The sequence below is a fragment of the Hydra vulgaris genome, chromosome 06 (assembly GCF_038396675.1).
Source record: "Hydra vulgaris chromosome 06, alternate assembly HydraT2T_AEP".
Classification (NCBI taxonomy): Eukaryota; Metazoa; Cnidaria; class Hydrozoa; order Anthoathecata; family Hydridae; genus Hydra; species Hydra vulgaris.
The window spans coordinates 5721056-5735494 of record NC_088925.1 but is presented as its reverse complement, the minus strand read 5'-3'; the positions used below and the strand labels follow the sequence as shown (position 1 = coordinate 5735494).

Genomic DNA, 14439 nt, shown 5'->3' with positions numbered 1-14439 from the left:
CTTTTTTCGGACCCTGTACTAATAAAAAGATATCTAATGTCACTAAACGCTAAATTTCATTTTTCTCAAAATGAGAAAAATGTGACATTTGTGGTTTTACCAGTGTGGTCTACATATTCTACATATATGTAATCACAATCATTAGTAAAAAACACTTATCTAACTTTTATCTTCGACTTGAAGTTTCACCATTGCTGGATCATCAGGAAGAGTTACTAAATCTCAAAAAAAATTCAATTTATAGAAAAAAATATTTTACAGGAAGTTATAAATTATTATAAAATTTTTTTAATTACTATATTTTTTTTGTTAACGGGAAGTTACAGAAAGTAATTATGAAATAATTTTCTTTGGAATGAGGATAGTTTAATTTGGTCATTTGTTTTTATAATTTTTTAAGAGGTATTTATTTTCGTGCCTACATTTAGAAATTAATTCAGATTTTTTATTTAATAAATTTTCTTGATTTAAATAAGTAATTATTTCAAATTTTTCTTGCAAACATAGCATACATTTTTTGGAAATGTTATTATAGGCAGGGGCAGATTTTAGAATAGACCAATGTAAATTAAAATTTTTATTTTTTTCTTTTAAATCCCAAATATATTTTGACAGCATAGTCTCTTTTGAATATTTTTTGTGTTTAAATGATTGTTTGAGGTTGGCATAACGTTTTTTCCATTCCCCCTCGGTTAAGCCAATATATTGTTTATCAGGGTTGTTTTGTGAGGAAACAATGCACTTGTAAATAACATTTTTCGAAAGGCATTTTCCATTTAGAGGGCAATCTATTTTTTGTTTACAATTACAATAATCAGTGTTTTTTTCTTTTATATGTTCATTTTTATTAATTAACGCGTAGTTGTGGCCTTTTATATTTCTTTCTAAATTTTTTGTACAACTATAACTTACTTTAATGGTATTTCTGTTAAAAATCTTATGTAATTTATTAGAGGGAGGAAAATGTTTGTCTACTAATTTTAGAAAAATTTTACCTATATTTGTTGAAACATTTTTGCTGTACGCGGGGTTGAACCAAATTATGTTTCTATTTCTATTACGCTTTTTTGCAATTTTCTTTACAAATTTTAGCTCGAAATTTTAGCTCGAAATTTTGAAAATGATCCAGCAATGGTGAAACTTCAAGTCGAAGATAAAACTTAGATAAGTGTTTTTTACTAATTTATTATTGCTCTGTTCTTTAAGAACATTGAGCACTCTATTTGTAAAATACACTAACATAGTTTACATATATATATATATATATATATATATATATATATATAAATATATATATATATATATATATATATATATATATAAATATATAAATATATATATATATATATATATATATATATGTGTATATATATATTTGTATATATATATATATATATATATATATATATATGTGTATATATATATTTGTATATATATATATATATAAATATATATATATATAAATATATATATATATATATATATATATATATATATATATATATATATATATATATATATATATATATATATATATATATATATATATATATATATATATATATATATATATATATATATATATATATATATATACAATGGTGGCCAAAAGTATGGAAACTTTTTTACAGTTACATTTTTTTAAATTTGTATTAAATAAAACCAAAATTATTTAACCCAAGTGTTCTTGCAATAGTCTACTTTATATATACTACAAGTTTGAACTTGTCTTTTCTAAGCCATTTTATTACATACTAATATTTCTTAATTTCGATTGGACAAAAGTATGGAAACTTGTTCAAACTTGTCACTAAACATAAACAAATCTTATCATTTAGAATTAAAACGTGTAAGAATTGACATCTTTGTTAGTTCATCTTAGTTTACTTTTATATTAATCAGTATGGCACCGGGAAAATATTATTCTAGTGATATTAAAAATAAAATAGTTGAGTGTTTTAAAAAGGGTAATAAACCAATTGATATTTCTCGAAATTTTCAAGTTCCAAAAGGTACAAAAATTATTAAAAAATTCAAAGAAAGGGGAACTGTGGAAATGAAAATGAAACCTGGAAGACCAAGAAAAACAACAAAATGATTAGATAAAGTTATAAAAAATACTTCTACAAAAGATCCTAGAAAGTCATCAAAGGATATGAAAGAAGAAATCTTGGAACAGCATAGAGTTTTATTATCTGACAGGACAGTTCGTAGAAGGTTAAATGATGCGGGCTTATTTGGAAGAGTGATTGTCAAAAAACCGTTAATTTCTAAGAAAAATAAGATGGGTAGATTATTGTTTGCAGGGGAACATTTAAAATGGTCATAAGTTTCCATACTTATGACCAGGCCTAATTTAAAAATTTAAATTTTTTTGTATATGTTAATAAAAAAAAAAAGTTTTATTTTATTAAAAAGTTGTATTACGACTGAATCAGGAATACAAGATAAAAGAAGCGAATCCAAAGAGTTAATGTTCAAGGAAAAAAACTAGACAAATTAGAGTTCCTAAAGCACTTAGGAACAGTATCAGAAAAAGGATGAGACTTAATTAAATGACTAGTAACACAAGAATGAACTTTAGTAGATGGAACAAGAGATGCTAGCTCTTTAGAGCAGTGCCCATTATAGTATTTGTAGAAAAGAGAAAGAAAAGCAACATTATGACAATGTGATAATGGTTAGGGGTTGGCTGCAAAAGCAGGTCCAACTATGTTTACAAAGCATTTTTGCACCTTGCCTAAAATAGAAAGGGCATCATTAGAAGATCTACTGCAGATATGGCAACAGTATTCCATACAAGGCGGATTTGAGATTTATAGAGATAAAGAATAGAATCCGAAGTAAGAAAGTGCCGAATTCAATAAAATAATGCAACCTTAGTGGATGCTAATTTTGCAAAAGATTTGATATATGGTTTCCATGAAAGATTGGAAGTAAGAGTTAATCCAAGAAGATAAAGAGTGGATGACTCATCGAGTACATTACCATTCATAAATATAGGAAGATCTAAGTTATTGTGATAATGATTGGCTAAAAAAACTTAAGTTTTATCTGTATTGAAGTTCACCTTAACCTCTCCACCTTTATTTAATGCACGATAAAACCTATTGGTTATACTGTTAGCAAATCAGCTGTAGAATGAGAAGATTGAAATCCATATTGATGGTCAGAAAGTAAATTATATTCAAGATGAGAAATTAAGTGTTTGTTAATTAAAGATTTGAAAACCTTGCTTATAATAGGAAAAAGACTAATGGGACGGTAGTTGGACAAATTAGATTGCTCTCCAGAATTTTTGAAGATAAGGATAACAGATGCCGCTTTCCAGCAGGCTGGAAAACAAGACTCTGATAAGCACTTGTTGAATAGTTTTGAGAGTATAGACAACTGCTCCGGAGAACACTTCTGCAAGTCGATAACAGGTATCTTGTCCGGGCCACAAGCTGTAGAAGAGTCTAAGCAGCAAATCACTTTAGATACAGAAGCTGGAGTGATACGAATGTCAAGCAACGGATCAACCTGTTTGTTGGCAATATCAGGTAAAATTCAACTAGTGAAATCAAAAGATGGTTTTGATAAAAAGTTTTTAGCAAACAATTCAGCTTTGTCTTTTAGTGAGGTGACAAAGTCTGAATCATACAAGAGAGGTGGAATTAAAGATTCCTTATTAGTAATACTATTAAAGATTCTCTAGAAGTCACGAGAGCCTAATTTTTATGATAAGATACAAGAATTCATGACCTGAGAATGGCGGGCTTTGGCGTTATGAAAAACCTTTTTGGAATAATTACTAGCAATAATAAACAGATGTCTGTTTTCTGGAGAATTGTTTACTGATAAATATGAAAGTAACGGTTTCAATTGGCAATCGCAGCTGCACAATGTGAGGAAAACCATGGAGGAGAGTGAGGCTTGACCTGGAATCATCAAGAGGGAACAAAAGATTCCATGCCAGCCTGAATCCACAAAGTTATGTAAGAAGCACCTTTGTAGACAGGAAGACAAAAGATTTCTACCCAAGGGCCATCGCAAAGAAAATCACGGAAAGAATCCCACTCAGCTTTAAGGTAGTTGTAAGAGGTACGATAATAGGGGGATTCATGTGATGAAGTAGAATGAAATATTAGTTTTAGAGAGATCAAACTGTGATCAGAAGCACCTAAGGGTGAATGAGGAGAAACTAAGCACTGACTAGGATCAGAAACAAGACATAAGTCGAGTAGAGAAGGTAAATGATTTGGGTTGTCTGTAAAGCGAGTTGAAAAGTTGACTATATGAGTCAGTAATTGAGAAAGGCAAAAGATGTGGGCTTTAATGTCTGCAGAATCACTGACACTAGAGCCAAGCCATTCAGTGTGATAGGCATTAAAGTCACTGACAACAACAACATAGGCTGATTGATAAAGAGAGAGGGCTTGGTCAATGTAATCAGAAATAACATCAAAAAGAGTGCAGTCTTGAGATGAAGGAGAGCGACAAAGAACAAAGAAAAAGGCGATAGAGTGAAGTGGTGCTAAATGAAAGCACATTGAAGAATAGTCTGATGATTCAAACCTAGTTTCATGACAATTGGGTGAATTCTTATAAATGTAAATGCCCTGGCCAAGCATGTGACTATTGGAGTCTTTATGATTTAAAGGAAGATAACCATCAACACTAAGATCGCAAGATGAGACAGATGAACTCAAATTAGTCTCACAAAGAGCAAGTAGGTCTGGTGAACTTTGCAATAGATAAGACTCAACAATAGAAAGTTACTTGGAAGACCACAAATATTATTGAATGATAGGTTTAGAGAACTTGGTGATGACAATGGTTTTTTGTGTTTTATAGTTTTTGGTACTTTATTCATTTTTATATTTGTTAAAGAACTTGACTCAATGCATAGATAGCACTCAGTTCACTGTTTAATAGGCCAAGCAATTGCCTCATTACCATTATTAAACCCTAAGCCGTAACAAAGGGCTCTAAATGTGGCCTTGGCAATGCACACCAAAAGTGCAAACAGGGACACCATCCATGTGCAACATGGCACTGTTAATACTTTGATATTTTTCAGCTAGCCTCAGAACCATAAATCTGAGTTTTAGAGCTGTACCCTCATTAAGAGATAATAGAATGAGTTGCTTAGTCATAAAAACAAGCTTGTCAGTGAGCCATCAAATACAATTTATAACCTTGATGTCTGACATGGCTTTATATGTAATTGGATTATTGGATTATATGTAATTGGAACTTGACTCAAAACATAGATAGTACTCAGAACACTGTTTAATAGCCCAAGTAATTGCCACATTAATATTATTAAGCCCTAAGCCGTAACAAAGGGCTCTAAATGTGGCCTTGGCAATGCACACCAAAAGTGCAAACAGGGACACCATCCATGCGCAACATGGCACTGTTAATACTTTGATATTTTTCAGCTGTTGATGGAATCAGCCTCTCTGAGAACTACCGCAGAGATCTGGAAACCTGATTACCAGCCGGCCTCAGAACCATAAAACTGAGTTTTAGAGCTGTGCCCTCATTAGGAGATAATAGAATGAGTTGCCTAGTCATAAAAACAGAGACCCAAGCAAAACCCATGCATTGAATCAAGAAGATCCAGCATTCAACATCCTAAACTGGAAACAATGTATTAAAAATGCATCTGTGCCAGCCTAATAGATCAAAAAGGGGTGCAAGGCTGGTCAACAGATAGAATCTGTTTACCCCTTAAGTCTTTGCCTAGGAGGCCTTCTACAAGACAATAACCGGGTGCCTTAAGAAACACTTAATCTCTTATGTTGAATCTAATCATTTACTTTCTGATCATCTGATATGAATTTCAATCTTCTTGTTCTACAGCTGATTTGCTAACAGTAATAACCGATAGGTTTTATTGTGCATTAGATATAGTTGGAGAGGTTAATGCCATCGCTCTTGACATTTCTAAAGCTTTTGATAAAGTTTAGCATGCTGGTCTTCTAAGCTTTCTTATTACGGTATATCTGGTAACATCTTTAAGAATATTAAATTCTTTTTTTCCAATTGTAGTATAAAAGTTTTCCATGATGGACAGCACTTTTCTTCTTATTCTGTAACTTTAGGGGTTGCTCAAGGTTCTATCCTTGGCCCTATACTCTTTTTAATTCACATTAACGATCTTCCAGATATTCTCACATTTAAGGTGGCATTGTTTGCTGATGATACTACCATTTATTCTTTTTGTGAAATGAAGGCAACACTCTCTGATTGCTTGGAGGGGGCATTTGAGCTTGTAAAGGATCTCACTTCTGCTTCAGCATGGGGCTCACAGTGGCTGGTGAACTTTAATTCAGATAAAACCCAATTTTTTTTAAATAATCGTTATCGCAATAATTTAGATCTTCCTATATTTATTAATGGTAATGTACTCGATGAGTCATCTACCCTTCATCTTTTAGGATTAACTCTTACTTCCAATCTTTCTTGGAACCTTATATCAAATTTGTTGCAAAGTTAGCATCTGCTAAGGTTGCATCTCTTTATCTGAATTAACACTTTAATTTTTAGGATTCTATTCTCTATCTCTATAAATTTCAAATCTGGCCTTGTATGGAATACTGTTGTCATTTCTGGGGCGGATCTTCTAATGATGGCATTTACTTTTAGACAAACACGCATTGTAAATATAGTTGAACCTGCTCTAGGATCCAATCTCCAACCATTATCACATTGTCGTAATGTTGCTTTTCTTTCTCTTTTCTATAAATACTATAATGGGTAGTGCTCTAAAGAGCTAGTGCCTCTTGTGCCATCTACTAAAATTCATTCTCGTGTTACTCGTCATTCAATTAAGTCTCATCCTTTTTTTGTGAATGTTCCTAAATGCTCTAAAAACTCTTAATCGTCTAGTTTTTTCTTTGGAATTCGCTTCATCTTGCTTTCCTGATTCATATAATTTGCAATCCTTTAAGTTGTCTGTCAATCTAAAAAAATTAAAAGTTTTAAATTTTTTTGTTTTTAGACCTTGATTTTTTATTCGTCACTGAAAATATATTATTACAATAATTAGAGAATGCAGGTTTTTAACATAAAACCTGATTTTTAATATGTTAATAATATTAAATATAGTCATTGTTAACTTGTTTTTTTTATTCAGCTTTGATGAAAGTGAAAAGAAGGAAGATGTTGGCACTGTCCCTTTACTATCTTTGGTATTTTTTTTCATTTTAAAGTTTTGCATATATATTTACATTCATAGAAGTGCTAGGAGTTTTCCCGCATAAGGCCAAAAGTTTAAGCAGGAATTTTTTTGTCATTTATCTTAGAAGGTTTCTTGGCAAAATAAAAAAAGATCTCATTGAATACTTAAAATGATCAAAAAATTAGTTTTTTAATCACTTTGTTTTATGATTCACCTGCATGAATTCTTAAAATTTTCAATTGGCATTCTGGCATTCTGCTGCAAATATATTTGCTGTATCATCTAGCCAAATTTCCTCTAATATCAACATTTAATATTAAGTTAATATATAGTTATAAAATATAAAGTTAATATTTAATAATAAAAATATAAAGTTGTGCAGTTGTATGATTAAATTAAATGTAAACATTTATTTTGTAACATGCTCTGAAAGTAAAATTTATTTTTTGACATATAAACCAGTTTTAAGTTTGTAAAAAATAACTTACTAGTATTTTAAAATTTTATAAATTGTAATAATGATATAATAATGGTTTTGATTTTTTTAAATATTCTTTAGTTTCAATATGCTGATGGATATGACTGTTTGTGCATATTTTTTGCAACTCTTGCATCTATTGGAAATGGGATTGCTCAACCTGCCTCGTTTATCATATTTGGAAAATTAATTCAAGAGTTTATTAGTGCTAAAACGGATGCAAAAATTGACATATTAGATTCCATGAAAAGATTTGCTGTGTATTATTGCATCATTGCTGCTGCCATGTTTGTTTGTTCTTTTTTTCAAGCTGCGCTTTGGTCTTTTTCTGCTTCACGTCAGGTTCATAAAATTCGAATGAAATTTTACTCATCTATATTGAAACAAGATGTAGGATGGTTTGATGTTAATGAACCTGGAACATTGACAACAAGACTTTCAGAGTAAGTTTAGTTGTAATGGTTAAGTTGTAATGGGTGATGCATAAGTTATATAAATAAATTTTAATTTAATTTTTATAACTTATTAAAATACAATGTGGTTTAACCCAAATGCATACAAAATTTATAAAGTGTTTATTTTATAATTTAAAACAAATTTATAAAAAATGAAGTTAATTACAAAAGAACAAGAATCTTTTCAATAATGTCTCTAAATTTTTTTTTGTAAAAAAAAACATAATTAAAAAAAAATTAAATTGTAAATCATTTTAAAAAAGAAGGAAAAGCACAAAATAAATGCCATAGTAGCTTAAAAAGACTTCAAACTGGTTATTCATAAAAAAGAAGAGACTTTATCACAACTGAAAAGAATTCTTGAATTATTCATTGTTAATCAACAGATAATCGTTGCCAAATAATAAAAAAATATATGTAATACAGGAAATATAAAACGATTTCCAAATCATTTAAAAAAAGAAGCATAAAACTTATTAATCAGCTCTATAATGTGAAATCGCGTCTGGTAAGGGCTTGGCAACCGGTGGAAACTGCAAACAGTTAACCGTTTTTTTGTTTGATTTTCTTGAGACTAAAAATCTTTTTTTTTTCATCTAATAAAATCGCAAAACTGGTCATAAATTTTACATTACCAATTGTTAAATAGTTTGAAGATTTCTTGTTTTGTGATTATTTTAAATAAATTTATACAGGGTATTTATACAGGGTGTAAGCAAGAAAAAAATCTTATGCAGCCTTTTCGCAATATTGGGAATTTAGGTGTGGTCAGCCAACAAATGAAAAGCACACCCGCAAAATAAGTCATTACATTGCAGATTTACAGTAATTTAAAATTGCATTAAATATAACATATTTAGCGAATTAAAATGTCATCAGCCATAAGTAAAAAAACTTATTTAAATCAATAGCTAGATAGCTTCTAGATGTGAAACTTGCTTGGCTCGTCAATTTTGGTTGAATAGAATGTTAGTTAAATGAACTTTTATTGCAATATGCTATTTGAGAATTAATTTAAATAAGCAACAAAGGCATTTAAGGGTCAGAGCAAGATTCGTTCACCGCATGAGGTCAGCAAGTTAATTTAAGTGGTGAATTTAAATATCTAGTTAATTTCATATTTGTAAATTTAAAAAAAAAATTAAATTTTGTATTTATAAATTTTGTTTTTGTAAATCAAACTTTTGCATTTGTAATTAAAATTTAAAAAAATATATAAAAATTTTATTTTTTGTTTTGCCAAAAATTAATTTACAAACTAATAGCGAATTTTTTTTTGCGGATTTTTTTTGCTGTTTGGATTATTATTCTGAAAAATTTTTATGAACTGCTAGTAGATTTTTATTTATTACGGCTTCTTTATTATAAATCATTCCCCTGTTAACTAAGAGTTTTTGTGGCAAATTGTTTTTTGGATGTTTATTTTTACCGATTATCTGTTTAATCACATTCCATGTTTTTTGTGTGTTTTCGTGTGTTATTTCCAACAACTTTGTATAATTTTTTTTAGCGTGTTTCTTTGTTTTTTCAAACATATTTTTATATTTTTTGTAATTTAATTCATTTTATATGTTTTGAATACTTTTCATAAAGTTTTTGTTTTCTCTTTGATGATTTATACAAACCTTCAGTCATCCATGGGTTTAAAAGTCAAATAGAATTTATATATATTTTTTTTACTGGAAATGCCAAATCATAGTGTTTACAAAGCTGTGCCGAAAATAATTCATATGCATTATTCGCATCTTGAGAATGTTATGCAAGATTCCAATCAGTTTTATCAGATAAAAGATTTCGAAAGTATATTATAGAGTTTTTATTGATTTGTTGTATTAAGACTGTTGATTTAGAGACAGAATGGTTAAGGGTTATATTTTCTGTAATTAAGAATATTGGGTAATGATCAGTTATGTTGGTTTTGATTATACCCAATTTTAAGAAGCAATTATGAAAATTGTTAGTGAATATATTATCAAGAAAGGTCGACAAGGTCTTAATTATTCTTCTTGATTTATTTATTGTGGGAATTATATCATGCTGAATAAATGCATCTAAAAAACATTGAACATTTACATTTGAAGCATGATTTACCAGGTCTATAAGTATGAAATGAGCGTTTTTTTTTCAAAACAAAACACTATTTTCTAATAGAAAAGTAAAAAATATTTTATTCAAAGTATTTGCCATTGCTTTCTACACATTTTGATCACCTTTCTGGCAATTTGTGGATATCACGCCAATAAAACTGATTGTTTTTTGAGGCAAACCATTCGGAGACCCATTTTTCGACTTCTTCATTGGAATTGAAGTGTTTCTCATTCAATGCATGTCCTATCAATGAAAACAAATGGTAGTCGGAAGGAGCCAAGTCTGGTGAATACGGCGGTTGAGGTAACTCTTCTCAGCTGAGTGATGTTATCATTTCCTTGACCGCTTTTGCTGTATGACTCGGAGCATTATCATGGAACAAAATTACCTTTCTGTGTCTTCTGGCCCATTCTGGTCGTTTTTCGATTAATGCATGGTTCAAATTGATCATTTGTTGTCGGTAGCGTTGCGTATCAACAGTTTCGCCAGGTTTTAGAAGTTCATGATACACCACTCCCTTCTGGTCCCACCAAACACAGAGCATTGTCTTTTTTCCGAACTGATCAGGCTTTGCAGTCGATGTTGATGCTTCTCCTGGATTTACCCATGATCTTTTGTGTTTGGGATTCTTAAAATAAATCCATTTCTCATCACCAGTTACAATTCGATGCAATACTGACTTCCTTTCGTGTCGTAACAGCAAAATTTCACATGTGGTTTTTTGCTTTTCTGCCTGTCATTCAATTCATGTGGCACCCATTTCCCGCACTTTTGGATCTTTCCCATAGCTTTTAAACGGTCAGAAATTGCTGGTTGTGAAACATTTAACATTTCTGCCATTTGTTTTTGACTTAAAGTGTCATCTTCATCCAGTATTGCTTGCAATTCTGTGTCCTCAAACTTTTTTTGGTGGTCTTCCACGTTCTTCATTTCGCACATCAAAATCATTATCTCTGAACCGTTGAAACCATCTTTTGCATGTTGCTTCCGATAGAGCATGATTACCATAAGCTTCAACAAGCATTTGATGCGATTCTGCAGCACTTTTCTTCAAATGAAACCAAAAAATTAGTGCTTTCCGCAAATCATCATTTTCTGGTACAAAATTCAACATTTTTAACACGATTAAAAAATATGATGTTGTTTATACAATGACTTGATGTTTACTAAATATGTTTGACAGATGTCATAGCAACAAAATTAAAAAAAAATTAAGGCCCGTTCACAACTAATGTTCTCTATTGATACATTTGTAACTCGACGCTCACTTCATGCTTATAGACCTGGTAACAAGTTTTAATTATAATCACCAGTTAAGTACACGTGTTTCTTTGAAATGTTAATTTTGCTTAAAATATTTTTCAAATGGGTTTAAAATAATTTTAAATTACCAGCTGGTTTTCTATAAATAGAATTGAACCAGCGACAAAGTGGATTTTATGCGGTTGGTGAATTGACACATATTACTTAGCTCATAATTAGAATTTACTTCATTGTTTTTCAACCACATTTCCGTGAGATTAATTATTTTAAAAATCATGATTTAGATCATATTCATAAAGAGAATAGTCTGGAAACGCAGGCCGTTTCTAACAGTTTTTATTGTTCTAGTTGAAAATCGGGTGGTCCGCAGGAATAATGTGCAAAATAAACTTAATGATGGCCGAAAGTTCAGAAGATTTATTTCGTATTGAGCACATTGTTGAGTTAAATCAAGATGAGCTTGATGCTATCATTGCAGTTATTGACCAGGATTTGTTACGTGATGTTGTTAAAAACAACATGATTCGCATACACCACCAACAACATTTTCGTGTCAATTTTATAATAAAATATGTTTGAGCTCTAGGGGTCTCACTCGTCATTCTAATAGCAAACATTCAGATGATTCATTCAAAAGTTTTAAAAGATACAGAAAAATCTAAAATACCAGAAGAAATACTTAATCTCAAAAATTTTGAAATATATTTAGAAAGAAGTGTTGCAAAGCTTTCATCGGATAACTGCTTTGAATCTATACAAAATCTTTTTAAAAACTATGCGATTAATTTTAATATAGCTAACACAGCATATCAGTTCATTAAACCAGTTTTATCTTTATTTCGAGGAAATGCTGAAAATTTTTATCCAGATTTCTACAAATGTATCTTTGACAACATTAATTCTATTTTTATAGGATTAAATACACAATGTTCCATATTATTTGGATTTGAAGTATGTAACCATGTATTGTCGCATTTTTCTGGTCAATCAGTTCTAAGTGATGCAATTTTATCTGAAAAAGCTTGTGTACTTTCAAATAGAGATCAATCTGTTATTGCTTATCTAAGTGGGTATGTTTTTAGCACATTATATCGCCGCATCAGGTTTTCAGGTATTTATAAGGAAGAATACTACCAACAGTATATGTCTATTTTACTTGCTGCCCAATATCAAGGAAGTGATGATGTGCCTGAGCATAAACTTGTGAACACACGTAACAGATCAGGCTTATGGAAAATGAAAATTGAGGCAATATGCATTTTTATTACTGCTGAAACAACTTTTAAAAATATGGTTAGTAAGTCTATCAATAAAATTGACAGTAAAGATATTGTACTATCACTTCTCAAAGACACAAATATTTTATCAAAATTTTCAAAGATCAAAAGTGAAACTGATGTTGTTGTTAACAAAGAGGTTTGTTCAAATGTTCTTGAGGACATCTTGAATTTGTATGTGAGAGCAAGAATATTTTCATACGTCAAGGATAATCTACAAGCTTAAGTCCAAGTCACTACGAACTTCACTAAAGAAGAAGAGTAGTCAAGTATAGGTTATATATAAGATTAATTGCACATTAGACAATTAGATACACTTATCTGATATTATTATCTCAATTTTTTAAACAGCTATTTTCATAGCTACAAATCGCTAAAAACATTTTATGGCATCAGAATATTAATAATAGTTTTTCAATAGAATATTTGTTGTTTTTATGTCTTTCTAGTCCTAAAAAAACTTTTTATTTTATTTAAATTTTATTGTTTTGTTTTTTATTCGTGTGCCATTTTCTTTTAAGAAAATTTCAAAATTAATACTTTGCTGTCAATTAAAAGGGGGAATCAATTGTAAACTGGACTTGGAAACAGGAAAAAATCTATTTGAAAACAATAATTGTTATTTAAGTAGATTGATCCTAAAGCATAATAAGAGAAAGCTAGACATTTAAAAGTGTGATAGGGAGGGGGGAAGGTTGCTATTATGGGCTGTTTGTTAATAACATCAACAAAACAGGGGAGGAGGTTTCTTATTTTTGTTCAAAAATTGTTGACGAAGGGTAAAAGGTCAAAAAATTTGAACAATCTTCTTGTTTTAATAAATTTAATTACTTAAAAAAATGAAAATTAGGCAGCATTTGTAGTTCTTTGTAGAGAAGTGTTTGTATTTAGGGATGAGGGGAGAAGGTAATCAAATTTGATGTAATTTATAGGGAGTAAGTTACTCTGTAAGTTGGAAAAGTTGTTGACAAGAGGGAGAAAAAAGGTTAAAATTGCCATAAAACTGTTGACATAATTAATGGACAGCCCCTTAGGGAAAAAAAAAACTTCAAAATTAAGAAACCCACCTCTGGGCAAGTTTTTGAGCATCGGTTAGGAAGATGGCGTAAACTTCTTATTAAATGCTTTTCTGCTGTGCTCTGTGATCACAGGCACATATTTCTTTGTTTTATTTTATTTATTTCTTGAGGTACCTAAAATAATAACTTAAAAAAAAAACCTAAATATTATTGGAATAAAACAATATTCAAGGCCGGATAAAGACATTTTTGGCCTGGTTTTAGTTTGATGGTCACCTTAAAATACCCAGCGGGAGTGAGAGTATGTTCGGGGGCCTGTGAGGCTAAAGGTCCGCAGGCACCCTGGTATAACCTTGAGTTTAGGGGGTACAAGCGACCTCCCATCAGAATTTTTTTTAACTGGTGTTTATTATTTTGGTGAATTTTCAAGTGGTGTTAACAAATTTGTAATTGTTACAGCAATAAATATTACTATTACTACTACTATTATTAAAAGACACAATCTTGGTATGTTTTTAGAGCATTGTTTTATCATTTTTTACCATTAGGTTAGGTTTTATTATTAGGTTAGGTTAGATACAGTTATTTCTGGAAAACCTATTTTTATCTGAGGGTCTTTGGCTACAGCCCCCCTTTAAAACAGCCCTGACAATATTAAAGCAGGGCAAGATTAATTTCCCCATGCCCA

General features: G+C 30.3%; 1 protein-coding gene across 2 annotated transcripts in view; it reads left to right on the top strand.

The window, feature by feature from the left end:
- LOC100213972 (ATP-dependent translocase ABCB1) overlaps positions 1-14439 on the top strand; it is a 100876-nt gene that overhangs the window by 16285 nt on the left and 70152 nt on the right. For both annotated transcript variants that reach the window (XM_065799058.1, XM_065799059.1), the window contains exons 2-3: positions 7127-7181; positions 7731-8092. In XM_065799058.1, coding sequence (XP_065655130.1) covers positions 7127-7181; positions 7731-8092 — 417 coding nt within the window. The remainder of the gene's footprint in view (positions 1-7126; positions 7182-7730; positions 8093-14439) is intronic.